The 27,037-nt window shown below is 36.5% G+C and overlaps 2 protein-coding genes and 1 pseudogene across 3 annotated transcripts; 1 reads left to right on the top strand and 2 right to left on the bottom strand.

The window, feature by feature from the left end:
• Nucleotides 1-334: 334 nt before the first annotated feature.
• On the bottom strand, nt 335-1,288 carry LOC308428553 (olfactory receptor 1N2; the record flags this gene model as incomplete). Its single annotated transcript, XM_080927063.1, has 1 exon — nt 335-1,288. The coding sequence occupies one exon, from the start codon at nt 1,286-1,288 to the stop codon at nt 335-337; it is 954 nt and encodes a 317-aa protein (XP_080783189.1).
• Nucleotides 1,289-12,858: 11,570 nt separating this feature from the next.
• Nucleotides 12,859-13,794, top strand: LOC308428566 (olfactory receptor 1N1-like; the record flags this gene model as incomplete). The annotated part of the gene is made up of 1 exon (XM_080927075.1): nt 12,859-13,794. The coding sequence occupies one exon, from the start codon at nt 12,859-12,861 to the stop codon at nt 13,792-13,794; it is 936 nt and encodes a 311-aa protein (XP_080783201.1).
• A 6,680-nt stretch (nt 13,795-20,474) lies between these two features.
• On the bottom strand, nt 20,475-21,854 carry LOC308428832 (ornithine decarboxylase-like; annotated as a pseudogene). Its single transcript has one exon. The product of its transcript is annotated as an ornithine decarboxylase-like (transcript).
• Between the last annotated feature and the right edge of the window lie 5,183 nt (nt 21,855-27,037).

The following is a 27,037-nucleotide window of genomic DNA, read 5'->3' as shown; positions in this document are numbered from 1 at the left end:
AGGGATGACATTGCCTGACATCAATGGGAGGAGAGGCACTTGGTCCTGTGAAAACTTGATGCCCCACTATGGAGGAATACCAGGACGGTGAGGTGGGAGTTGGTGGGTGGGTGGGGGAGCATCCCCACAGAAGCATGGGAAAAAGGCATGAAGAGGGGGAAACCTGAAAAGGGGATAACATTTGCAATGTAAATACATAAAATATCAAATAAAAAAGATAAAAAGATCTTATTTCAAATCAGCCTAAATAAGTAAATGCCCATTTTGGACTGTTTAACTCAGAATGACTGGAGTAATGAAAGGCATGGTTTGATCAGAGTATTAGGATTAAGAGTTACAGTAAAAATACTGCTTTTCCACCACCAAAAAGTTTGCCCAAAGCTTTTTTCATGTCTCTATTCCTCAAGCTGTAGATGAATGGGTTCAGCATGGGGATCACAATCATGTAGAGAACAGCAGCCCTGCTTTCCCTCTCTGTAGAGTGGGTTGATGGGGGAAGTAAATACACACCCATCAGAGATCCATAGAAGAGCAGAACAACTGTAAGATGTGAACCACAGGTAGAAAAGGCTTTCCATCGCCCTCCAGGAGAAGGGATGTCCAGCACAGCCCAGGAAATGCAGACATAGGAGATGACAATCAATGTAAGAGGAACAGCAAGAAACACCAAGCCCATGGTAATGATCATCAGCTCATTAATATGGGTGTCAGAACAGGCAAGTTTCAGCAGAGCACTGGGATCACAGTAGAAATGGGGGATGGCTGTGTGTGCACAGAAAGCCACATGGGTCAGCAGCAGTGTGTGCATGAGGGCAGGACAGTTGGTCAGCACCCAGCAAATGCACAGCATTAATGCACAGAATTGGGGACTCATAGCTGTGCTGTAATGGAGTGGTTGGCAGATGGCTACATAGCGGTCATACGCCATCACAGCCAGAAGGCAGTTGTCAAGTCCACCAAACACCAGTAGGAAATAGAGCTGGGTGAGGCACCCTGAATAGGAGATGCTCTGACTTTGGGTATAAATGTTGGCGAGCATTTTGGGGACAGAAGCAGAAGTGAAGCAGGCATCAGTTAAGGAGAGATTCGCCAAAAAGAAGTACATAGGAGTGTGTAGGTGTGCATCAGAGCTGATGACAAGGATGATGAGTAGGTTTCCCACCATAGTGACCAGGTACATGCCCAGGAATATGCCAAATAGAAGAGGCTCCTCTCCTGGCTCCACAGAGAGTCCCAGAAGAAGGAAGTCTGAAGCAACAGATTGGTTCACTCTACTTGGTTTTTTCATGCTGTGTAGCTCTTGTTGTAACATTCTTTATGTGATTTAATCATTAGATCAGCTCACATATATGAATTTGTATTGCCAGACCTATGTTGTATGGAAAGGGAAAGATATGTGATCCTTGCCCATGAACATGTCTAAGTATCGTTGGAAATAAAACACTCATGAACATTTTTTTTTATAGAAGAGTTAAAATAATAAGCAAATGCAATGTTCCTTTCTGTGCTGAAACAGGTTCTATACAAAAGAGATGAATTTGATTAGAGAAGTCAGCACAGGTATTCTGAAGGAGGTAGAAATTGAGTGTAACCTTGTTGGGAATATTTGAAAAGTACTTTATGTTGGCTCTTTAGAAAGGAATTGTAAATCTTCATTATCTCTCTCATTCTTCTCCCGATATGTGCTCACATACTTAAATACATGCATATACAACCATGTATGTTAAGCTTTTTGTATAGACATTGCAAATGACTTTGATGGGAAAAAAATGAACTGCTTCCTAATCCTAGGACTTAGCCTCATCCATTCAAAGCAGTCCTGAAATTTCCCCTAACTGGAAGCACTGGACATATGGGCTGTTGCAGCTGCTGTTAAGGCATTCTCAAAAAGGCTCTCCTGTATCTGTTCACCCACCTCTCCCTCTCCATCTCCCCCCACCCCCTCTCTTATCTTCCTATGGCAACTGGGGCTTGAAATTTAAAACCATCTTTCTTCTCTGCTGTGGTTTTACTATCTCTGTGTTACTGGAATTTCAACATAGGGAGGAAAATAAAGGTTTTTAGTTCTTTGTTCTCTTTTGTGCAAACAGCTTTGTCTAAAGTTCTTAAATTTAGAGTAGGCTGGTATTACATAGTGTATACAAGGACTTTGGCCTAATAAGATTCACAATGACTCAGTTCTTTGATTTGTGGGTTACAGAGAGACTCAGACTCCATAACACTAAAAAGTTTACCTATTTGTAGGGCAAAGTGTGTGTGTGTGTGTGTGTGTGTGTGTGTGTGTGTGTGTGTGTGTGTGTGTGCATGCGCGCACACACGTGCACAGTCAAGCATGAATGAAGGTAAATATTATCCTTTCCAGGTCCTCACCTGTCACATTGTGCATCAAACTTAAGCATCTTCAAATTTTTAAGCTCTCTCTTCTAGCTGGAAAAATATCAGTGAAAACCTGACAGAGATCTTTTCTGACTTGGTCAGTAAAGCTGACATCCACTGAGTCTAGTGCTCTTTGAGAACACTTAGGGTACATGACTCAATTTCTGCTTTCTTGGACCAAAAAAGGACAAGGGTTTCTTAGAACTATAAATGCTCCTGTCACATCATCTCCCAAAGCACTTGTTAAACCACAGTGTCACTGCCGATCTTGTACTCCAGCCAGCTCTGTCTGGGCCTTAGGGGACCTGAAGACATTCCTTTCCTCAAGGGCTAAGCTACCAGGTACAGGTCTCAAGAGTGCTATTCTGAATCACATGCTGGCATATTCTTTAGTTTGACTAGCTAGCCATCTGTGACTCCTATCTATGTATTGGACAACTCACTTTCTTTTGCCCTTATTAAATGAGATGGGAAAAGAAATTCAGAGTGTAAGTGGTATCATGGCCATCTTTTATTTCCCTAAATAGAAACATATAAATATGAGACACTTCTTCAAGACATATAAAAGTTTTAGGTGAGGTAGGCTACATAAACCATATCAGACATATCAACTCACACACAGCAGCTGCTAGGAAATCTGGGCCTGTCTTCTGTATTTGTGTTAAGAAGTAAACTCTTTCTAGACAGGTCAGTATATGATCACCAGTAAGAAAATAAGCTACAGTATTATCCTTGCAGATGGAAAATAGGTGTCCAGTGAGAATAATGATCTGAGGAGAATCCTCCCAGTGTCTGCTCAGATCTATAAACAATTCCCTTAATCACTGTATGTCATAACACCATATTACTTACTGTTGGGCAACTAGGATTATGTTGGAATCACTAAAAACTTTATAAGTACAAAAGAACCACAATATATCTAAATTTATGTGTATAGCCTCTTACTAGTAACAGTAAACATTTCACATCACTTTCTTTACCAATGCTAGGAAATAAACTCAGGATTTTATACGTGCTATGCAAGTACTTTGTGCTTGAGATATAACCATGGCTTGTGTCTCTTGACTTTGAGAGATATAATTTTTTACCTTAATTTTTCTGTTAGTATTTATCCTTTTTTGAAATGAAGTGTATGTGTCTTTAAAATAGATATTATTAATAATAAGATGAAATAAGCTATTTTCGTTCCAAATCCTCATTTTACATGTAGACTTTTTAAAAGCTATCTTTTCCCTAACTATCTTTATTTTAAAAATCCTGTCCCATTCACTGAATGGTGTAATTCTACTTAATTATTTCTTCTAAATTTTATTATTGTATTATATATTGCTGTTTTGCTTTCATGTGGGTCTGTGTATCAACATGTATGCCTGGTAGCTGCAGTTTAGATGAAGACACCAGATCCCCTGTAACTGGACTTGCTGATGGCTGTAAGCTGCCATGTGGGTCTTAAGGAATAAACTCAGGTCCTCTGGAAGAGCATCAAGTGCTCTTAACCACTAAGCCATCCTTCCACTTCTCTTGTTATTTATTTATTCTTTTTATATACAATACTTTTCAACCACAGCCTCACTTTCCTCTGCTGCTCATAGTCTCCTCCACCTCCTGCCTCCTCTCGATCCACTGTTCCTCTACTTCCCTTCAGAAAAGATCAGGCCTCCCAGGGTTATCAACTGAACACAGCATAACAAGATGCAAATAAGACTAGTTATAAACTCATATTGAGGCTGGACAAGGCAACCCTGTAGAAGGAAAGATCAGGCAAATGAATCATGTTCATTACCACTCCCACTGTTAGGAGTCCCAAAGGAACCAAAACAACCATAGCATGTGTGCAGAGGACCTAGCAATCAGTTTCTGTGAGCCCCTATTAGAGTGCATTCTCTTGGTGGCTATTTAGGCAGTGTCAGGAATGGATTCACTCTTCTAGTGAGGGCCTCCTAAGTCAGGCCAGTCATTGGCTGGCCATTTCCACAAGCTCTGAGTCACCATTGCCTCAGCACATCTTACAGGCAAAACATGCTGAAATGAGAAGTTTTTATGGATGGGTTATTTTTCATGTCTCTCACTAGAAGCCTTGCCTCATGGCAGAAGATAGCTGGTACAGACACTACTTCCTCCATTACTTGGAGTCCTCTCAAGGGTAACCCTTATCAGTCACAGGAAGTTTTCACTCTACTGGATTTCCAAACTTCCCCTTAAATGCCCCTCAATTCCAGCTATCTACATACATAATCTTTCCTTACATCCCTCCCTCACCCACCTAATTTCTTCTGTTCCCATTCCTAACTGACCCCAGTCCACCTGGAAAATCCATTCTATTTTTTCTTCACAGGGAGAAAATAGATCCATGCACCAAATATTGAACCCTCCTTGTTATGTAGCTTCTCTGTAGCATGATTATCTTTTACTCAACAGCTAATGTGCACTTATAAGTAAGTAAATACCATTTGACTTTCTGGGTCTGGATTACTTTGCTTAGGATGACTTTTTTTCCAAGTTGCATCTATTTGCCAGCAACCTTTCACAATGTCATTTTTATAACAATGGAGCAATGCTCCATTGGATAAGTATTTATTCTTAGATTTAGAGACATCTAGATGGTTTCCAGTGTCTAGATGTTATAAATAAGCCACTGTGAACATAATTGAGCAAATTTCCTTGTGGTAGGGTGACATGTCTTTTGGGTATATGTCCAAGAGTGCTATAGCTGCAACTTGAGGTAGATTGATTCCCAATTTTCAAACAAACTGTGATATTGATTTCCATAGTGGCTGGATAGCTCTCACCCCAACCAGCAGTGGAGGAGTGTTGCCTTTTCTCCACATCATGAGCAATCACTGTATTATTGATCATCCATTCTGATGGGTGTAAGATGAAATTTCAGAGTAGTTTGATTTGCATTTCCCTGATGGCTAAGAATTTTGAACATTTCTTTAAGTGCTTCTCAGGCATTTGGGATTCCTCTCTTAAGAATTTTTAATTAAATTATTTAGTTTGTCAATGTCTAATTTCTTGAATTGTTTATAAATGTTGGATATCAACCTTATGTCAGATCTGAGATTGGTAAAAAATATTTTCCCATATTGCATGCTGCCCTTTTGTCTTACTAATGGTGTTTTTTGCCTTAGCTAAGCTTTTCAGTTTCATGAGGTTTCATTTCATATAGAGGTTAGTAATACATTCAGAACTTCTTTTATTGTACAATATTGTTTTAGCTATCCTGGGCTTTTTGTTATTTCATATGAAATTGAGAATTATTTTTTAAGGTCTGTAAAGAATCATGCTGCAATCTTGCTGGGAATTACATTGAATCTGTAGATTGCTTTTTATAAGATGGCCATTTTTGCTAGGTTAACCCTAATGATTCATGATTATTGAAGATCTTTTTATATGCTCAGAAGTGGAATAACTGGGTCTTAGGGTAGGACTATGTCCAATTTTCTGAGGAAGTGACAGACTGATTTCCAGAGTGGTTGTACCAGTTTACAACTCCACAAACAGTGGAGGAGTGTTCCTCTTTCTCTACATCCTAGCCAGCATCTGCTGTCATCTGAATTTTTGATCTTAGCCATTCTGACTGGTATGAGGTGGAATCTAAGGGTTGTTTTGATTTGCATTTCCCTGATGACAAGGAATGTCAAGCACTTCCTTAGGGGCTACTCAGCCATTTTATATTCTTCAGTTGAGCATTTTTTGTTTAGCTCTGAATGCCATTTTTAATAAGATTGTTTGATTTTTCTGGAGTCTAACTTCTTGAGTTCTTTGTATACATTGGATATTAGACCTCTATCAGATGTGGGGTTGGTAAAGATCTTTTCCCAATCTGTTGACTGTTTTCTTGACAATATCTGTAACCTCTACATTAACTTTGCAATCTCATTAAGTTCCATCTTTCTATCGTTGGTCTTAGAGCACAAGCTACTGGTGTTCTGTTCAGGAAATTTTCCCCTGGACCTATGTGTTCTAAGGTTTTTCCTACTTTCTCTTCTAATAGTTTAAGTGTACCTGGCTTAATGTGGAGATCCTTTATTTTCTTGAACTTGAGCTTTGTACAAGGAGATAAGAAAGGTTTATTTATTTATTTTTTTGGTCATTCTTCTGTATGCTGAGTGCCAGTTGGACCAATGCCATTTGTTGAAGAGGCTGTCCTTTCTTTATTGAATGTTTCCTGGTCGTTTGTCAAAAATCAAGTGAGTATCTGTATGAGAGTTCATTTCTGGATCTTCTATTCTGTTCCACCGATCAACCTGACTATACCTGTACCTGTCCCATGTGGTTTTTAACAAAATTGCCTTGTAATATAGCTTGAGGTAAGAGATGGTGATTGCCACAGATGTTTTCTTGTTGTTCAGAATGGATTTTGATATTCTAGTTTTTTTGTTATTCCAGGTGAATTTGAAAATTGCTCTTTATAACTCTATGAAGAATTGGGTTGGAATTGAATCTGTAGATTGCTTTTGGTAAGATGGCCACCTTTACAAAATTGATCCTTCTAATCCATGTACATGGCAGATCCTTCCATCTTGTAATCTTCTTCAGTTTCCTTCTTTAGAGATTTGAAGTTCCTGGATCACTGCTGTTCCTAGTGGCAGATGGCCTGAGCACCTGTTCTGCACACAGGCTCTCCAGTTGGAAACCAAGTCCCCACAGCAAGTTCCTGCTCCCCTGAACCAATCGGGGTTTTCACTTTTCGGGTCCTTGGTCCAGCTACTCGCAATGCAGTCTCACCAGGCCTACGTCCCTGGATCTTTGCTGTTCCTGGTGGCAGATGGCCTGAGCACCTGTTCTGCACACTTGATTTGCTTTTTGTGTGTTCTAAGTATAAAATAACTTTGGTAATCAAGTCAGGTATCAAACTAGGATGAACAAAGGACTGTTATCTTCTCTGCCTTGGACTGTTACAAGAGCAACACCACCAAGGTGTCTCTTTGTACAATGCTGAGGGATTTCCCCTTCTTTTTACTAATTTTAGTTTGAGGTCTAATTTCTTATATATTGAAATGGCCATATCAGCTTGCGTCTTAGGTCTATTTGCTCAGAAGATCCTTTCTAACCCTTTATTTTTAGGTAATGTCTACCTTTGATGCTAAGGTGTGTTTCTTGCATGCATCAGAATGTTGGATCCTGTTTTAGCATCCATTCTGTTCGTCTATATATTTATTAGGAGAATTGAGAGATATCAATATCTATTGATTGTTAATTCCAGTTATTTTGTTGTTGTGGTTGTTGCTATTTGGTAGTGTGTATGTGTGTTTGTGTGTGTGTGTGTGTGTGTGGTGTATGTGTGTGTATGCTTCATTTTTATTGGTTTTGCTCATGTAAGATTTATTTCCTGTGTTTTCATGGGTATAATTATCCTGCTGTGGTAGGATTTTTCTTTCTTGAATCTTCTGTAGGGTTGCATTTGTAAATAAATATTGTTTAAATTTGACTTTATCATGAATATTTTTTTTCTCCCTCTATGGTGACTAAAAGTTTCATGGGTATGTAGTGTGCGATGATTTATGTGTTCTCTTAGAGTCTGCAGGACAAGGTACTCAAGTCCATCTGGCTTTTAGTGTTTCTGTTGAGAAGCAGGTGCAATTCTAATAGGCCTGCCTTTATATGTTACTTGACCTTTTCCGGTGAAGCATTTGATATTTTTCTTTGTTCTGTATGTCTAGTGCTTTTGTTATTATGTGGTTATGGACTTTCTTTTCTGGTCCGTCTATTTGATGTTCTGTGTGGTTCTTGTACATTTAGAGGCATCTTCTTCTTTAGGTTGGAAATTCTTTTCTGTGATTGTGATGAAAATATTTTTTTGTGTCTTTGAGCTATAAATCTTTTTCACCTTCTATTTCTATTATTCTAAGTTTTGGTATTTCCATAATGTCTCAGATTTTCTAGATTTTTTTGACTCAGAAACTTTTAAAATTTAACAGTGTCTTCAATTGATGTATTTATTTCTTCTATCATATCTTCATCTGAGATTATCTCTTCCATCTCTTGCATTTTGTTGGTGATGCTTGTATCTGTAGTTGATCTTTGCTTACATAAATATTTCATTTCAAAATTTTCCTCATTTTGTGTTTTCTCTATTGCTTTTATTTTTATTTTCACGTCTTAATTTTATTTCTTTCAACTGTTTGAATTTTTTGATGTCCTTTAGGAGATTTACTGATTTTTTTGTTTATCTTTTCCTTTATGTTTTTAAGCAATTTATTTACTTCTTCTTTAAGAACCTTTATTGTCTTTATAAATTTGGTTTTAATGTCTTTTTATTGCGCCTCAGCTTTGTTGAGATATTATTGGTTTATATCTCTAATATAAGAGCTATGCTCTGGTGGGGACATATTTACCTAGCTATGGTTGATTTTGTTCTTATTCTGGTATTTCAGCATCTGGGCTTGGGATACTTATAGTTCTAGGTTACCATTTCTATGTTTGTCTTTGTTGGATGGGTGTTTTGAGGTTTATTTTGCTGCTTTTTCTGTTATGGTCTTCTACTCTGTGAGGTCTTGAGTTGAGTAGGGAGTCTCCATCAGGCTTAGGGGCTAGACTTCTTGTGGCAGACAAGATCTCTTATGTGGGCAGGAGGTCTCTATACACATTGTGGGTTAGGATCAGGCATGAGGAAGGGAGGGGAATTTGTAGATAGTGCCAAGGAGAGTGTGCATGGAAAGAGAGAAGGATGTCCTTGGACAGGCAGAATACCTGGTCTTTTGGAAGGAATGGTGTATGTTTGAACAGGTGGTATCTTTCTGAGAGAACAGAAAAAATGGAAAATTTCTGCATGTTCCTGGCCTACATCTTATTCCTGCAAATGTGGCATGAGGTCCTTAAAATTTTTAAAACTATATTTAAATATTTATGTTTAAGTATTAAAACTGTAAGTCAGTTGTGAGAGTGTGAGAAGAAAATAATTTACCTGTACAAATAGCTATTTGCATTAATAATTTCATTAATCCATGCATTCAACATTTTTTAGATCTGAATATGAATTGCTGGTGTTGCTACAACCCTAAGACAGTTAAGAGTTGGACATTAGGGCTCTGAAAGCAAAGAGCTTCGAAGAAATTATTCTAAAACATATAATGGAAGCTCAATGATTTTTAAGCTGCAAATTATAGCTTGTGTAAATCTGGGAATCATGCTTTACCTGCCTTTTTGTTGGAGTGGAAACATAAATTACAGTTATGATATTTGTAAAGTAAATGTAAACAGAAAGAAGTTCAGGATCCTAAATTTAGAGATTTCTCCAAAAGTCAATCAAATTGAGTACTACATTCAGGCTCAGTGTATTATCTAGATTCCAAATTTCAAATTTTTGTGCCTTTGAAAAGAACTTCTCCTCTAGTAATTATGATTGGAGTCAGATGTATGGACTTAATATAAGATCTTTATACATAAGCATGAAAATGCTTCAAGAAAAGCATGACCTTGTGCAGAAGTGGACACTGGTAGAATTGGAATTCCTTTAGGAAAAGCTTAGGAAGAGGGACCATGTTCAACAGTTATAGATTTACTTTAGTACAAAGCACATTTTACAGTAACTACCTTTATAATTCAAAGCAAATAGAAAAACAATTTAATATTAATACAAAGGAGAAGAAATAGACAACTGCTTTTAGTCACTCTGGTGCTATATTAACTTGGTCAGTTACAGAACAGAGGAGAGACATAAGATAATTATCAGTGCTTACATGAACAAGACTCATGGGAACTCTGTCCCTTGGCTCCTTCCTTGTATGTGTAGATGTCCAATGTGGGGTCTGCTCAGCCTCTTCCAGGAATCTTTCTGATGAACTAACATCTCTCTTTCTCTATAAGTTTAGGTTTGAAGCTAAAAATATACATTACTTTAACATTCCTGAATATTGTGTTCAGATGGGATCTGAGCACCATGTGTCCTTGGTCATCTCCAGAGCTCACCTTGTACCCTCTCTTCTCTTGCTGTCTTACTTCCAGTCAGTGAGTGTAGCTCTAACTGCTTCAGACTTTCATTCAGATGTGATCTTTACTAGTCTTTGCACTCCTTTACTAACCCCTCCACTCCTTATCTGGGACCTTAATATACTTTGCCTCTGACATACATTATAAAAATAGAATTAAATTGTATTTTAATCTAAGTTTACTTATGTGATTTCTGGTCACTTGTTATTTGTTTTTATTAATCATGATTCTGATCCCTAATTCAAATTAGTATCTCAAAAAGTTCATCAGGAAGAATTTGAGCCTTCTTCTTGGAATTAATGGAGCAGTTGCACTGCATTCTTTTCTTTGACAAGTGTAGAAGTGAGAAAGGGAACTGGAATTAAATAGCTTGTGCAAGTGCTACTCTGTCTATCATCCTTGAGCAAACACTTATCTACTTTGATTAACATAGTAAAAGAAGAAACTGTGGTGGTAAGTAAAATCACTTAATCTTGGATGTCAGAAAAAGAGAGAGAGAGAGAGAGAGAGAGAGAGAGAGAGAGAGAGAGAGAGAGAGAGAGAGAGAGAGAGAGAGAGTCTTGCTCAAGCTAAAAAAATATGATTTTATAAGGCCACAAATAGTAAAATGACAATAAACATTTCCAAAGAAAGGATGAAGCAAAGGATACTAGTACCAAGTGCTTGAAGAGAATAACAAAAGGAGAAAGTAAAAGTTAGGATTTAGGTGTACCAAAAAAATTTGAGGGGGTGACTTCTTTCTACACTATTTCATACCACAGACTAAAGCACTTCTATATAGCAGCATGGTCATGAAAGCATTTCATGCAGGCACAGCTAACCCAATATTCACTGTTCATTTCTAAAATGATTTAATATTTATTTTAAAACACTCAATAGAAGTTAATGGGCTTCCAGCTGAACAAATGGTATCTGCTAGCTTACATCCCATCATCTTGATGATGGTACAATCCATTGGGTCTTAAGACAATCTTTTTCATTTTAGTGCATGATTATGTGTTACATAACAGATTTCATTTCTCAGATGGCATGTAAATCTTCATCACAAAATCTTGTAGGGAAAGAAACAGCTTTCAACTCTTTCTAATCTCTCAGGAATGTTGTATAGTTCTGAAATGTTAACTAATTCAGTTTTTATAGGAGCAGAAGAGAAATTGTGTTTTAGGTCTGCAGTCTTACTAAAGAAAAGTGGAGGCAATTGTGACTTAATAAAACACTAATTTGAGAGTCCCATACCATACCATACCATACCATACCATACCATACCATACCATACCATATCATACCATACCATATCATATTACTTAGTCCATATAGTCTTTAAATGCATAATTAAAATTTTCAATCACCTTACATTTTAGCTCATACTCATTTAACCATGACTCAGACATATGTTAAACTAAACAAATATAATTAAACACAGTTGAGCATCAGAATACTTGAGAAATATTTAGTTTGCAAGGATAGTGCCATTCTTTCAAACCATATTTTAGAGAGTATAAATTAATAGTTGTGAAAGGAAGATAAAATTTTATATTTTAATAAGCTTTTAATGTGGTTTTGATAAACTTATCTACTGCCAAAGACTGCAAATCTTTTTGCCAGCTGATCTTTCAAATTTCACGCAGTTCTTGAACTTCATCTTTGTTCTACTAAATCAAGAAGACAAAATAGCAAGGACCTGTCACACAAAAGTTGGCAAGCTAAGAATCATGGTAGATTAAATATAAATGAGGTTAAAAAAAATCACTGTTTTGTATTGGTTAATGATTGCCATCCAGTGCTATTTGTATTTGTGACTGGTAAATACTTATAGAAACCACTCAAATACCTCATAACCTAAACTTCCTGGTGTTATAGGTAATGCCAATCTATGTGTCTTAGTGTTATTTAAGGATGAAGAGAGCCTACATAAGTGCTTAACAGTACCCAATACTTAACAAGTGGCTAGTAAATAAAACCTAAAGGAAGATAGTGATCATTATGGCAAAACTCATTGCTATAGGAACACTTGATTTGATATTTTATATCAGGACAAGGGATGAAATATAAGTGGACAAGAATTATTCAAATAATTCAAAAACCCTTTAGTATAAAATGATGCACTATTTATGTGCATACGTGAGTGTATGTGTAGTGTGTGTGTGTGTGTGTGTGTGTGTGTGTGTGTGTGTGTGTGTGTGTGTGTGTATGAGTGTGTGTGTGTTGGATAATCTCAAAAATATTATAATTATTCTACCTCAGCATATTCATGAATACATCATAGTGTACTAATGAAAATGAAAGAAGCTGTAAAGATAGATGTGTTAATATCAGAGACAACATACCTTGAAGAACATGTAGAGTATATAGTATCTAATTTAGAGAAGAGGGTTTATAAGAGTACACAGAAGGACACAAACATAAAAAAGTGGCGTCATGATGGAAGTAAAGAAAGTAAATTTAAATACATATGAAGGTGTGGATGGCTCAGAAGCCAGCGCCTGCATCTGGAGAATCATCTCTACATTCTGACTATCTTTTCTGACTTACAGATGCTCTAGACTCATGGAAAATCAATCCAGTGTCTCTGAATTTTTTCTACGAGGACTATCAGGTTTTCCAGAGTACCAGGAGCTACTCTATGGAGTTTTCCTATGTATGTATCTTGTCACATTGACTGGGAATGTACTCATCATCCTGGCCATTGGCTCTGACCCACACCTTCACACTCCTATGTACTTCTTTTTGGCCAACCTGTCCTTTGCTGACATGGGTTTAATATCATCTACAGTGACCAAGATGTTGTTTAATGTTCAGACTCAGCGTCATACCATTTCCTATACTGGTTGTCTCACCCAGATGTACTTTTTCATGATGTTTGGTGATCTGGACAGCTTCTTTCTGGCTGTAATGGCCTATGACCGCTATGTGGCCATCTGTCACCCTCTTCACTATTCCACAATCATGAGTGCCCGACTCTGTGCCCTGATGCTTGCCCTGTGCTGGGTTATGACTAATATAGTTGCCCTGACTCACACTCTTCTCATGGCTCGACTGTCCTTCTGTGTTGCTGGGGAAATAGCCCACTTTTTTTGTGATGTTACTTCTGTCATGAAGCTTTCATGCTCAGACACCCATGTCAATGAGTTAGTGCTTTCTGGCTTTGGAGGTACAGTGCTCATGGTACCCTTTGTAAGCATTGTCATTTCCTATGTCCACATTGTACTTGCTGTCCTTAGGATCCAGACATCTGGCGGAAGTTCAAAGGCCTTTTCAACTTGTAGTTCCCACCTCTGTGTGGTGTGTGTTTTCTATGGAACACTGTTCAGTGTCTATCTGTTCCCTTCCTCTGTAGAGACCACAGAGAAGGATGTTGCAGCTGCTGCAATGTATACTGTGGTCACTCCTATGTTGAATCCCTTCATCTATAGCCTAAGGAACAAGGACATGAAAGGGGCCCTAAAGAGGCTCCTATGTCATAGGAAAATTTTATCTTCTTAGATATAACAAGAGCAATGTTTAATAAAATGACGGGTTGAGTGAAATAAGTAGCTTTCATTTTGGGGATGATTACTTGCTAACAAAGAGATTATTGTCCCACTAATCTTTTCTTTAGCTTTAATCTTTTCATATATAAAATTAAGACAATAAAAATAGAGCTTCTTTATAAGTTGTATTTTTTGTTGTTTTCTGTTCTTGTATGCTATGTAGCTCATGGTAGTCTGAAACTCAGGATTTTTTGGTTTTCTAAGTTTTGAGATTACAGACATGCAGTAATTTAGTTAACTCAATATTTTCTATTTAATGTGTTGCAGGATTAAGTAAAACACACCATGAAACACATTTATTAGTAATAAAATTGCAAATAAGAAATAGTGGGTTTTCAAAAACAATGATGTTGCTGTTGTCACATTTAATGTCTCCCTTAACTCAAAAGTAATAATTTTTCTCAAATTCATTTATTCAGGAAGTATTTACAGAGTAGTAACTATATTCCTGGAGCTAAGCTCTGGCTCTCAGATAGCACTGAATTGGTAAAATCCATGCTTTTTTAACATTTCATTTTAGGTTATTAGTCCAGAGATTAATCAAAATTAAGAAGTGCTCATCATGTTTATAGTAATACTTGCTGGTTATAAGAGAATTAAAAGATTTTAGTTACATTCCAGGAGATGCAGAACAGAAATTCAGTATTTAAGTTTCTGTGCTGGTTGTTCAGCTTTCCACGATCTGCCAAGGATTCAGCAAGTGTGATGTTAGGACTTTTCCAATGCTAAACAAAATGGCTCAATGATATAGCTTCCTCAGACCACTGGGTGAGAATCATGAAAAGAACTTCCTGTGTCTGTTTGAGATTTGTCTCTATATGTAGAATGTATGCTAGTGGTTTGAAATAACTTACAGACAGAAAAGTATATGATAGCTAAATATACATGAAGCAAGTATTTCTGTCTCTGAGGATCTCAGACATACTATTTTTTAAAAAAAATATAGACCATATAATTTCCATCATTATATTTGGTATGACCACTATTCACTGTATACCAATGCATCCCTTTTTATTGCTGTGCCTCTATGTTCAAATTTGTGTCTTTAAATGAAGAGCGTTGGATCAGCACATGCTAAATTGGTTTACTTATTTATTTTACAGAGGGAATGTAATAACACAGTTATACACAACTTGGTGTATCCCCTGTCAAGGCATTCTCCTGTGTTTTAATACAACTAGGAAAATAAAGAACTAGCTGTATTATTTAGCAGTCCTTTCTCTGTAGACATTTAGATGAATTTTATTTTCATATTTAGGAGTCTACAGAAAGCAAAGAATGAAAACACCGCACTTAAATTAGTGGATTTATTTAAGGGCTTAATCTCTGACTAGGAAGTAAAATGTTACAGCAACTCTGAAGAATTAGGTGTCCTTTGGGAGATCAAGGTAACCCAGTAATTTACCATCACTGCAGTTGATTTTGACTAGGCTCAGTAAAGACAGCGTCAGGATGTCTCTTGTTGAAAATTATGATGAAAATTCTCTGAACGTGTTATTACTTTGCTCAACACTGATCAACCTGTATTTACATACTGGATTCATAAATGAAAAGTGAAAAACAAATCTCAAACTTTATTATTCTTTGAGATCTTTCTTAATACTGAGTCCTGACATTTATAGCTATAGAATGAATCTGTGATGAAGTTCCAAGTCTTTGGATCTTCCAAAGTGTCCCAGGACCCTCAAGAATGCTGATGCTACAGAACAGTGTTCTCTTTCTCCAGACTGACTCCTGGCCCACCAATAGTGTAATACAGATCTTAAACCACTTTGGATTGAATCTATTTTCCACAAACCCCAAACCAAGTAGGAGGGCTAAAAGTGTGTTGACTTTTATTCTCCCCAATATAACTGTGTCAATAAGGGACTGTGGCAGTTCAGCGTATTCAGCGGACCACCAAAGGATGCTGCTGACTATCATTATGTGTTAATCTAACCTTTAAATTTACCTCAGCCAAAATAACTATCACTACATTTGGAGTTTTAAATTCCTTCTTTAATAGTGTTTAAAAATCTATCCTACTCAAAGCCATCTACATTTTTTTTTCAGTGTGTGTGATGAAAGGTTATAGGGTAACAATGGAAGAGATGGAAGAGAAAGTCTTAAATGGGGTGGGGATAGAAAAGCAGGGGTAGAGAAGGGGATACACTGAGAGATAACTAACATTAAAACGGTTCAGAAAAATCATATGGAAATTTACTATTACGGAAGCTTACAAAATATCAGCATATTCCTGTGTAAAAATAATTTTAAATGTAGTTTCCCTATAGCCAGGTAACAAATACCTTCCTAGACACTGCAGTATTCCAGATAAAAAACCCAGTGCTAGGGATAGATTGCCTCTTTTGTTGTTGTTCAGTGAGGTTTCATAGACCTGTAAACATTATAGGCTATAACCAATGCTCTTGTTTGCCCTACACAACTTCACATTAGGACCTTATTGCTAAAGATATCAAGTACTTGAAGTCATGAAAAAATCAAGATAGTGTTTACTTGGAAGATTCATTTCTACTGGCTCATGTTCGTAGTGCTAGGAGGTTCTATGCATGCTACCAGAACCAATAATCAATAAAAATAATCATTAATATTATATATCTGTGAACATTATTGTAGTGACATGGCAAGACATATCCATTACTGGAACAGTGACATTAATGTCATGGGGGTAACCAATTACTTTTAAAAACTGGGTGTATAGTCTGTTCCACAAGTTGAAATCCGTCATACCTGACACTATTTTTGTGGCCAAGTCTCTAGGGGGATATCCTACTTATTATTAGTCTGGTAAATGGCTACAGTATTAAATTTATCCCTAATGAATGAATGAGTTATTATTATATCTGTAAATTAATGCATCTTTAAGTCCTTGTCAGTGTAGCTTAATTTTGAAGTAGTTGGTGTTGAACACGGAGACCCACAGTTGGCCAAGGTCCAAAAAATAAGAAACTGTAGAATGCTTAGCCAAACTATGGGATGTATGGATCACTCCAGTTCCCAAGAGATCACTGTATAAAAGGTATTGGAAAGACTAAGAACAAGGGAAAATTCATATTATGAATGCATAGTTGTTGTGATAATATGCACATGACTTTTATAAGCTCATTTCAGACCAAATGCCAGCTTTGAAGTGGAAAGTGTTCCTGATGTCATACTCTTAGCTAAGAAGCTATTGGTACTGGTTGCTAGACAGAAAGAGGCAGTTTCGTTTCAAGATGTGGTCCATGAAAAGATACCCATGCTTTAGTAGATAGCTTAATATCTATGTGTATATAGGTAGCTGAAAACAAACAGTATATTTAGGGGGAAAATGAACCATGTAATTAGGAGAGAAATGTTTGAGGAAGATAGGCAAGATGTTTCAGGGTATGGAATAAAGTGTAGATTTGTTTAAAACCTATTACACATGTATAAGATACTCAATATAACTTTAAAAGTCTATTGGGTTTTATAAAACAAAATTTATTTTAAAACAATTCTTCATTGTTCATAATATTTTATCATTATTTAAGACTAAATAAATAAAATTTACATGCTAATGAGATATATGTGCTTGTTTGTATAATACAGAGCAATATAAACATTTAAATTTGATACTTACATGTTGAAGTATTATGGTAGGAATGTATTAAGTCTTTGGTTTCCACAATTAGACCATTACAATTCTATGAAAAAAGCAATTTATAGCAATTTATGATGCAATGCATGACATATAGCAATCTTGAATGTGGGCTAAATTGCTTCAGGCAGTGTTTGCTGGAATGTGTGGCATGGAACCATGCACTCCACAAAGAATGCACATATGTTGTGTTCAATATCAAGACTGCAGTGCAGCTGCACAAAGTAATGTGAGTAAGGCACTGACAAAGATCCTGAGAGCCACTGCCCACTTGGTTTTAAATTAAGTTTTGATTATTGCACATCTAGAGACTTCTAACTGTCACTCAAATTTTCATCACCCTAACCCTTACTTTTGTGACCTTCCACAGTTTAAGAAACTATGCTTGAAGTCATATTGAAGAGCATAGGATTATTTAAATCAGCACCAGTACAATTTCTCATGGACAATAAATGTTTAAAGGACTGTATGAAGTGGGTTCTATTGATGGCTGCCAAAGCCCATACTACTAGTATCCTATTATTTTAACTTCTGTTGCCATTTGACTTAGTTTTGTATCATTTGGTATTAATTAACTAAAAGGACATGTATTTTACTTTAGGGAGTCAACTGAGTTTTATTTTTCAAAGAAGTAAGCATTTTCTGATCATTATAAACAATGTCTTTTACAGCTAAATTGTTAGTCAAAAGTTGTGTGGGTGTGTAATTGATATATTAACATCTGTGATTAAAAGGCATTAATTCTGACAATTGTGACAATGTCACAATTATATTGTCACATGGGCCCTGCTGTGACTTTTAAAATAACAACTCTGTCTTCTTAGTACAAAGGGCCATGTCTAGTAATGAAATGTCCATAGCAAGTTTTATGTATTTGTGCATCCCTGATTAGAGTTTGGTAGTGCATGTTTTTAACACAGCACTCCAGAAGAGAGATGATGGAGATCTCTATAAGTTCTATCTGCATGGTGGGTTTCAAAGCAGATTGGTTTACAACAGTAAAATGTTCCTCTCGAAGGTTCTACTCTGCTATCTCTCTACACTTTTTCTGTTGTCACATCCCTTCCCTATTATCTAGAAAACAGAATGACAGGATGGTTGAAAGTTTCAAGGTAATTACTAGAACTATCCTATTAGAATCATGAACAGTAATTATAAATAAATGCATCAACAATTTAAGCTTATAAAAAGTAACCTTAAATTAGATAAGTAACTGAAACTTAGGTATTGATAGTAACAAAATAACAGTCTTCAAACAATGGAGTCATTTTTTATATATATATATATATATATATATATATATATATATATATATATAGAGAGAGAGAGAGAGAGAGAGAGAGAGAGAGAGAGAGACAGAGACAGAGACAGAGAGAGACAGAGACAGAGAGAGACACACAGAGAGAATATACTAAGCAAGTTTTCAGATTTTGTAAAAATTATCTACAGTGCAGTAAATGAAAGAAAAAAGCACTTTTATTTATGTGCATAAAGAAAACAATAAAAATGTAGCATTAATAATAGGTTCTGGGATGTTTCCATTGCCTTCCTGCTGCTCAACCTCCTTCACTCCTGATGACACCTTCCAGGTCCAGGAATATCCAGAAACACCTAGAATAGACCCTGCCCCACATATCCTTTGCCTGCCAAGCCTGGAGCATAGCCAGCAGAAGTGAGCTGTATGCTGCCTCAGTCCCCCAAACTCCAAGGTCTTCTCTCCCCAAAAGGCTTGCTGAGCCACAGGAAAATGCAGGTCAGTGGAACCCCGGGAATATCCATGTTAGACCATGCTTCAACTAGGGAACATACAGCAGAAATGATCCATGTGCTTTGTTTCATAAAATTTATTGTTAGGCTTTATACTCTGCCTGCCTTCCCAAGGTGTTGTGTTGGCATGATGAACATCCAGCTAACACCAGGGACAACCAAATGGCTAAAGGCCAGGATAAAAGCACAATCAAGAAGATTCAAGGTAATATGGCACCAATAGAGCTCAGCTATTCTACTATAGAAAGTCTTTGATATTCTATCACAGTTAAACCACAAGAAGTTAACCTTAAATTCAGTCTTACAAGAATGATAAAGACCTATAAAGAGGAAATGAATAAATGCCTTAGAAAGATAAAGAAAAATATAATCAAACGGGTGAAGGAAATGAATAAAACTGTTCAAGATCTGTAAATGGTAGTAGAATCAAGAAACTAAGTGAATCCTGGAGATGCAAATTCTAGGGAAGAGAACAAGAACTACAGACTCAAGTGTCAGCAAGAGAATATAACAGCTAGAAGAATAAATCTCACACATAAAAGATACAATTGCAGAAATCAATACATCAGTCAAAGAAAATGTTAAATCCAAAAACTTTCTGATACAAAATATCCAAGAAATCTGGAACACTACAAAAAGACCAAACATAATAACAAGTATGCAATAGGGTGACCATGCATCTCCATAGCCCAGAAAATATTTTTAACAAAATCATAGAAGAAAATTTCCACAACTCACAGCCTAAAGAGATGCCTATAAATGCACAAGAGGCTTACAGAACACAAAATACATTGAAACAGAAAAAAAAATTCTCCTGTCACATACACTAAATGTGAAGAACAAAGAAAAAATATTAAAAGCTGAATGGGAAAAAGAACCAGTAACATATAAAGGCAGACTTATCAGAATTACATCCTACTTTTATTTCAAGATACTTAATTCTCAAGTGGGTCACAACATATGCTTTTGATTCATTCTCCCAATGTAAAAGCTACAAATGCTTGCTCAGCAGCTTAGGGGCACTCATTAGTATCATGTCTGAAAAGTGAATAAAAATTTACATAAAATATTCAAAATTTCCATAGGAACACAGTAAGTGTGACCCCCATCTCTTAGACTTCCATATTGCATTGGTGCCAACCCTACTCTTACAAAGACATTCCAAACTAGCAGTAATTAAATTAAAGGGTTCCCCCAAATGCCTTAATTCAAGCTAAACTTGCAGGTGGGAGCTACAAGAATGATATCTATATATTGATACTAGCAGAAGCACAGACTGCAGAGTGATGGTCCAACCCACTCTCCTGGGCACAAGATGTGGGCAGAGTACCAACATCCTGCTTCTCCACTTCTGGAATGAAGCTATGGCTCTGGATCTGCTTCATGTGTTGCCACATTGCCCGTGACATTATATAGTAGATGTTTGGACCCTGAAACCCATTGAAAGTAGAAGCAGCAGCAACAGTATATGCACCATGTTCTCAGACAGCATTCAACTGCCCACATGCATTTCAGACAGGTTACATCACTCAACAATCTGATCAAAGCCACTACATGTTTGTCCCTTAGATGCTGGATGAGTAGTACTTCTCATCTGGGTCTCTTCTGCAGCAGTGCCATCACATGTGCGTGCATGATCATAAAGAATGTAGTTAAATGATCCATACATGCCATCATTCACATACTAATAGAAGTTTGCTCATTTGACTCATCTTCATTGTCAGAGCTGGGCTGCTCCTTCCAATATATTTTTTTAAGCAGTGATAATCACTGTAAGTGTGAAAGCTGACACGGCATAGTATCTGTCTGGCTCAGCCATATTTCTCACTTCAGAGTCTGATGGGAAGTACTTGTCCTGATATGGGTTGATTACACTGGTGATCTGTTCAAAATTAAGTTTTGTATCCAGGAAAACCACCACCGATATCAAGCAGATACATGCTGAAACCAACTTCTGTTCCCATGCCAAAGACAGGGCATCTGACACTACTTGTACAAAGGTCTCAGGGTCAGTAACATAGAAGCTGACACCAATTACATCAATATTTAGCTCTTTTGCTCATTTCAAGAGAAGTCTGCTGGTTTTGGGTGTGGCAGCAAACTTAACACTGAGGCAACAAACTGCTTCAGAATCATCGGTGGCAATCTTCAAAACCAACTTTGCCTTGGAATGTGCTCTACAGACTTTTCATCAATTCACTTTCATTGTCAAATGTCATCAGTGGGACTCCAACACCGGCAGCATACTTGACCTGAGACACTTGCTTACAGGGATCTGAATAGATAGTCCTCTATGGAGGCAGGCACCCCAAGTCCCTGAACCAAGTGTATTTCAGTCTTGCTTGCACAATCACATCCTGTCCTAATGGTAGCTAGTGTGCTCACTATGGGCTCTGCTGTCCTTACACTTGACTGCATGAAAAGGGAGTAACTTGGGAAAGAGCTTTTAGCCACCTCAGATGCTTCTTTAGTATGTCTCCAAGGTCTGCAACATAGAAAGCATACTTATCGTCAGAGGAAGAAACTTCATTTTTTTTTTTTTTTTTTTTTTGGTCCAGAATGTCTTTACCAATAAAGCCTTCATAGAGAATATGGCAGGCAAACTCTTCCTTAGTAAACCTGCTCATGGTTCTTGATGTGACTATAGAAAACCTAGAGGTGGAATTAAATTATTGACAGCTCTCACAAGAACAAATTATCCAAGAACTCTCAATGCTGTCTCCTAGGATTGGTGGAAACACTCACAGCACAGGGACATGACCAGCCAGACCCACAGAGAAGGCACTGCTGAACCCGGAGGAACACCCAGCCTTCAGCCGCTCCTGCCCTATCAGCCATCTCATTGAGCCTGTCTCAGACACGGACCTGAGGTGGCACAGAGCTGAGGGAGGCAGTGACTGCAGGGACTGACCATACTCTACTATTTAAAGGAGACTCTAACAGCCAGCATGGACTAGGCAGATATCTTAAGAGGGCTATACCCAGCAAAACTATCAATCACTATAGATGGAGAAAACAAGATATTTAAAGACAAACCTGATTTAAACAACATCTATCTACAAATCTAGCTCTATACAAGATACTAGAAAGAACACTTCATGCAAATGGGGTTGATTACATTTAAGAAAACACAAGAAATGATTAAAAACTGTTAGAACAAGAAAAAACTCTCTCTCTCCCTCCCACCACCAATATTACAATGAGAAGAATGAACAATCATTGATCATTAATATTTCAATATCAGTGGCCTCACTTCTCCAATAAAAAGACACAGGCTAACAAAATTGATGTAAAAATAAGATTTATCATTTGGCTGCATATAAGAAACACACCCAAGCAATACAGAGAGTCATTACTTCAGAGAAGGGCTAGAGAAGAGTTTTCCAAGCAATGGGGCCCAATAAGCAAGTGGAGATAGCCATTGCAATATATACTAAAATAGATTTCCAACCAAAAATTCATCAAAAGAGATGGGGGAGGACATTTCAACAACAAAAACAGCAGACAGCCTAAAAACTCATGGAAACTGATCAACTTTTTACTCAATGACTACTGTGTCAAAGAAGAAATGATGAAATTAAAGTCTTCCTAGGATTCAATAAAAAATATAGACGCAACATACCCAACTGTATGGGACACAATGAAAACAGTTGTAAGAGAAAAGTTCATATCACAAATTGCCTTTTAAAAAAATTAGAGAGATCTCATACTAAGAATTTTTAAAGCACACTTAAAAGCACTAGAATAAAAAATAAACACATCCAAGAGAAATAGACCTTAAGAAATAATCAAACTCAGGGATGAAATCAATAAATGAGAAAAGAGAAAACAATACAAAACATAAATGAAGCCAAAAGCTTGTTCTTTGAGAAAATCAGCAATATTGACTCTTAGCCAAACTAACTAAAAGAGAGAGCAACAGTATTTAAATTAGTGAAATTATAAACTAAAAGGGGGGCATAACAACGGACATTGAGGAATTCTAAAGAATTATTAGGTCTTACTAATAGGTCTTACAAAAGCCTGTAATCCACAAAATTGGAAAATCTAAATAAAATGGGTGATTTCCTTATGAAAATGGAATTCCAATAAAAAATTGGATACAGAGTTAAACAGAATTCTCAGGAGAGAAATTGCTAATGGCTGAAACGTACTTTAAAAAGGGCTCAACATACTTAGTCATCAGAGAAATGTAAATCAAAATGATTCTGAGATTTCATCTTATACCACTCAAATGTCTAAGACAAAGAGTCAAATGAAAGCACATGCTGGCAAAGATGTGTGTGCAAATGTGTGCAACCTCTTTGGAAATCTCTTTGGCAGTGTCTCAGAAAATTGGGGATAGTTCTATCATAGGACACAGCTATACCACTCCTGGACATATATCCAAAATATACCCTGTCCCACCACAACAACTCTTGCTCCATTATGTTCACAGTGTAATAGTAAGAGCCTGGAAATAACTTAGATGTTTCTCAAATGAAGAACAGACAAGAAAGTATAGTACATTACACAATTGAATACTACTTAGCTATTAAAATCAAGGATATCATGAAATTTGCAGGCAAATGAATGGAACTAAAAATATCATGGGTGAATCCTAATCTAGAAAATATTATCATGAGTGAATCCTAATCTAGAAAGACATGAATGGTATGTACTCACTTATCAGTAGATATTAACTATAAAATACAGTAACCATGCTATAATCTATAGACCAAAAAAGCTAAGTAATAAGGAGTATCCAAGGGAGAATGTATGAATCTCAGAAGGGGATATAAAATAGACATTGGAAGTGGTTGGAGAGAGGGAACAGGGTGGGAGAGAATATAGGAAGGGGAAGAGGAGTGGAGATAGAGGGGGTGTAGTAATGAGGCTGGGAGTAGAAGGGAAATCAGTGGGAGTGCATCTCTGAGACAATCTGGGGACTTGGGATGGGGAAGGTTCCTTTGCTGAGACCCCTAGAATCTAAGAATATGGAGCCTGGATGTCCACGTTCTGTCACCAGGCGGGACTTCTAGTTGAGGAAGGAGGACACCAACCCAGCCATAAAACCTTTGTCCCCAAATTTTCCCTGTCTACAAGATATGTAGGATAAAAATGGATAAAAGTTTGAAGGAATTACTAACCAATGATTGGCCCAGATATTGAGACCTACCCCATGGGACAGAGTTAACAAATGACTATTAATTATATTCTTCTATGCTTGTAAGCAGGAGCCTAGCATATTGTGAGAGGACTGAGAAAAAAGACAACAGCATTACAAAAGGCCATGGCCATGTGTGTCATAGATACTGTAGCAAGGAGGGTTGTTATGAGGCTACCTGGAAGTAGTGGTCTGCAATTACTTTATCGAGAAAAGCATATTAATTTGATCCTATCCATAGAAAATATAAATGTTTTCTTGAAGTTCTGATAATAGCCTGGGATGGTTGCACAATCCTGCAATCCCAGTACTTGGGATACTGTGGCAGGAGGATTGTCCTAAGTTCAAGGCCAGTCTTAGCTACATAGTAAAAGCATGTTTTTCATGGTTATACAGCATGGCCTTACCTCTAAAAATATAAAATAAAACACTTCTTGGGAAATAACATGCACTTCTTACAAGGTCATGACATTTAGATAATGGTCTATTGTTAGAAGATACTGCAGGTGAATCCTCAGGCCATATAACACCATGTGCCATGTGGGGTGAAATCTCTAACAGTGAAGGAATTGGAATTCAGAGTTTTACCCACTAGCTATATACTAGGAATAAATAAACATGAGTTAAAATGTATTCCTTTATTACTCATCAGGGAAATTAAAATAAAATCACAATGAGATACAATTTGTGGTTCACTTGAAAATACTTAAGTTCTTTAATTATCAAGTGCTGAGTAACAGACAGAATAATACACATGATCATATATTGAGAGGCTTAAATTAGAATGTGGTAGATTGTGTTTCTTGAACAGTTTTAGACTAATTGAAACAGTTGAGGAGAAAGTGTGCATATGTGTCTTTCCTTCTATCCATAGCCAAGATTGTAAGTTTTGTTAACTTTTGATAACTCAAGTCTAGAGATTGCTACAGGAATATATTACTCAATTATGGTATTTCAAATGTGGTCACCAGTTACAAATATAAATGTAGAAATATTGGGACAATCTAATATTATCCATAAATGCATACACTTTACTGCATGTGCTATACATATTATTTCTTTCCAAGTTATTTTTTATAAAAATTGAAGTAGAAGTATGGGTAAAGTGAGTAATTGGGGAAATTTTGAAAATATTCATGAACTGGGATTTAACTTTATACACACAGTGGCTTGAGTTTCACTCCTACCACATATTGCTAGCTTTGTAGGAATTTGTAGGAATTCCTCTCAATTTGAATGTCTTGTACTATAGAAGCTTCTAGAACTAGATAAAATAATGGATATGGAGAAGTCTGTCACTTAACTTTTTAACAGCGGTGAATTTAAGAATTATTTTCTTCCATAGAGATATTTTCTAAAGAACAACATCTGTTTTACCATTTTTGGTGGAAAGAAGCAACTACATCATGGTGACTGAGCATATAAGTACAATTTCCCTACTGCATAATAAAATATAATTGGACTAAACTAAACCCAAGTCCTGAATAAATTCTTTCCAGGTTGTCTAGGCTCCTGCATTTTTTCATGTCTTATTCAACATCCACACATAGGAACCTTACCTTGGCCTTTTTAAAATCAACTCCTTTTCTACAAGGATAATTAAATTTGAGGAAGAGAAAGTTGTGCATTTCTGTAATCCTTAGACTAGTGTGAAAGGCTTTGTATTTTTGTTTTGAGCAAAATCAATTTGAATAAATTGGGAGAACATAAGGCATAGGAATAGGAAAATGTTAGTCAATGGATACTAGTCATGGAGGGAAATGTTTTTTTATTATACTACTTAATAATGTGATAATAAAAGTGATAACAAACTATATTTTAATAGAACAGAAGATATTTTGGGTATTTTCACCTGAAAGTAATGATAAGTATTTGAGGAACTACACTTTCCCTGATTTGAGCATCTCAAAGTGGGTATACTTATATAAACATCATGCAAAACCCTGAAAATGAATACTGTTGTTTTATGTGTCAAAAGAAATAAACAATACAATTTGAAAATGGTGGAGGGATTAAAAAGCAAAACAAATAAACAAACAAACAAAAAACATAGAGCTAGAGAGATGGCTCAGCAGTTAAGAGCAATGGCTGTTCTTCTATAGAAACCAAGCACATTTTCCAGCACCCAGACAGTGGCTCACAATCATTTGGAACACCAGTTTTGGGGATCTAGTGTTTCTTCTGACCAGGCATGTATGTAGATACATAGTACAGGCAAACAAAGTAAAATAAAATAAATTAATCTGCAAAAACAATAAAAAATAAAGCAACTTTAATTTCCAAGTTTATTTATAAAAGTAAATACAAAATCTAAAGTGTGAACATCTCAGAGCATACTTTTTGTTATCTGGAAAAAGAAAAAAAATCCCTTTTTAAGAGGTTACAGACTCTTCAAGGAAAATGAACAAAAGTCAGGATCACATGAGGATTTTAACAGTCTGTAAATCATGAGTACTATACAAAGGAAAAAATAATATACTTGTGTGTTTAGAAAAAAAATTTTTAAGACTTTAAAAACTGACAGCAATTAGATAGGAAGAAAACTATTAGGGAAAACACAGACTCCAAAAGAAAACCTCACTAAAAAGCCCTTGGTTTAGGAATTCAGAAAGGCAAAGACACACGAGTGGGTGTGAGAGGTCTTGTGTAAGTCAATAAGAAAGA

This window comes from Micromys minutus (genome assembly GCF_963924665.1).
Source record: "Micromys minutus genome assembly, chromosome: 13".
Classification (NCBI taxonomy): Eukaryota; Metazoa; Chordata; class Mammalia; order Rodentia; family Muridae; genus Micromys; species Micromys minutus.
The sequence above is the reverse complement of the archived record's forward strand: the minus strand, read 5'-3'. Positions and strand labels throughout refer to the sequence as shown.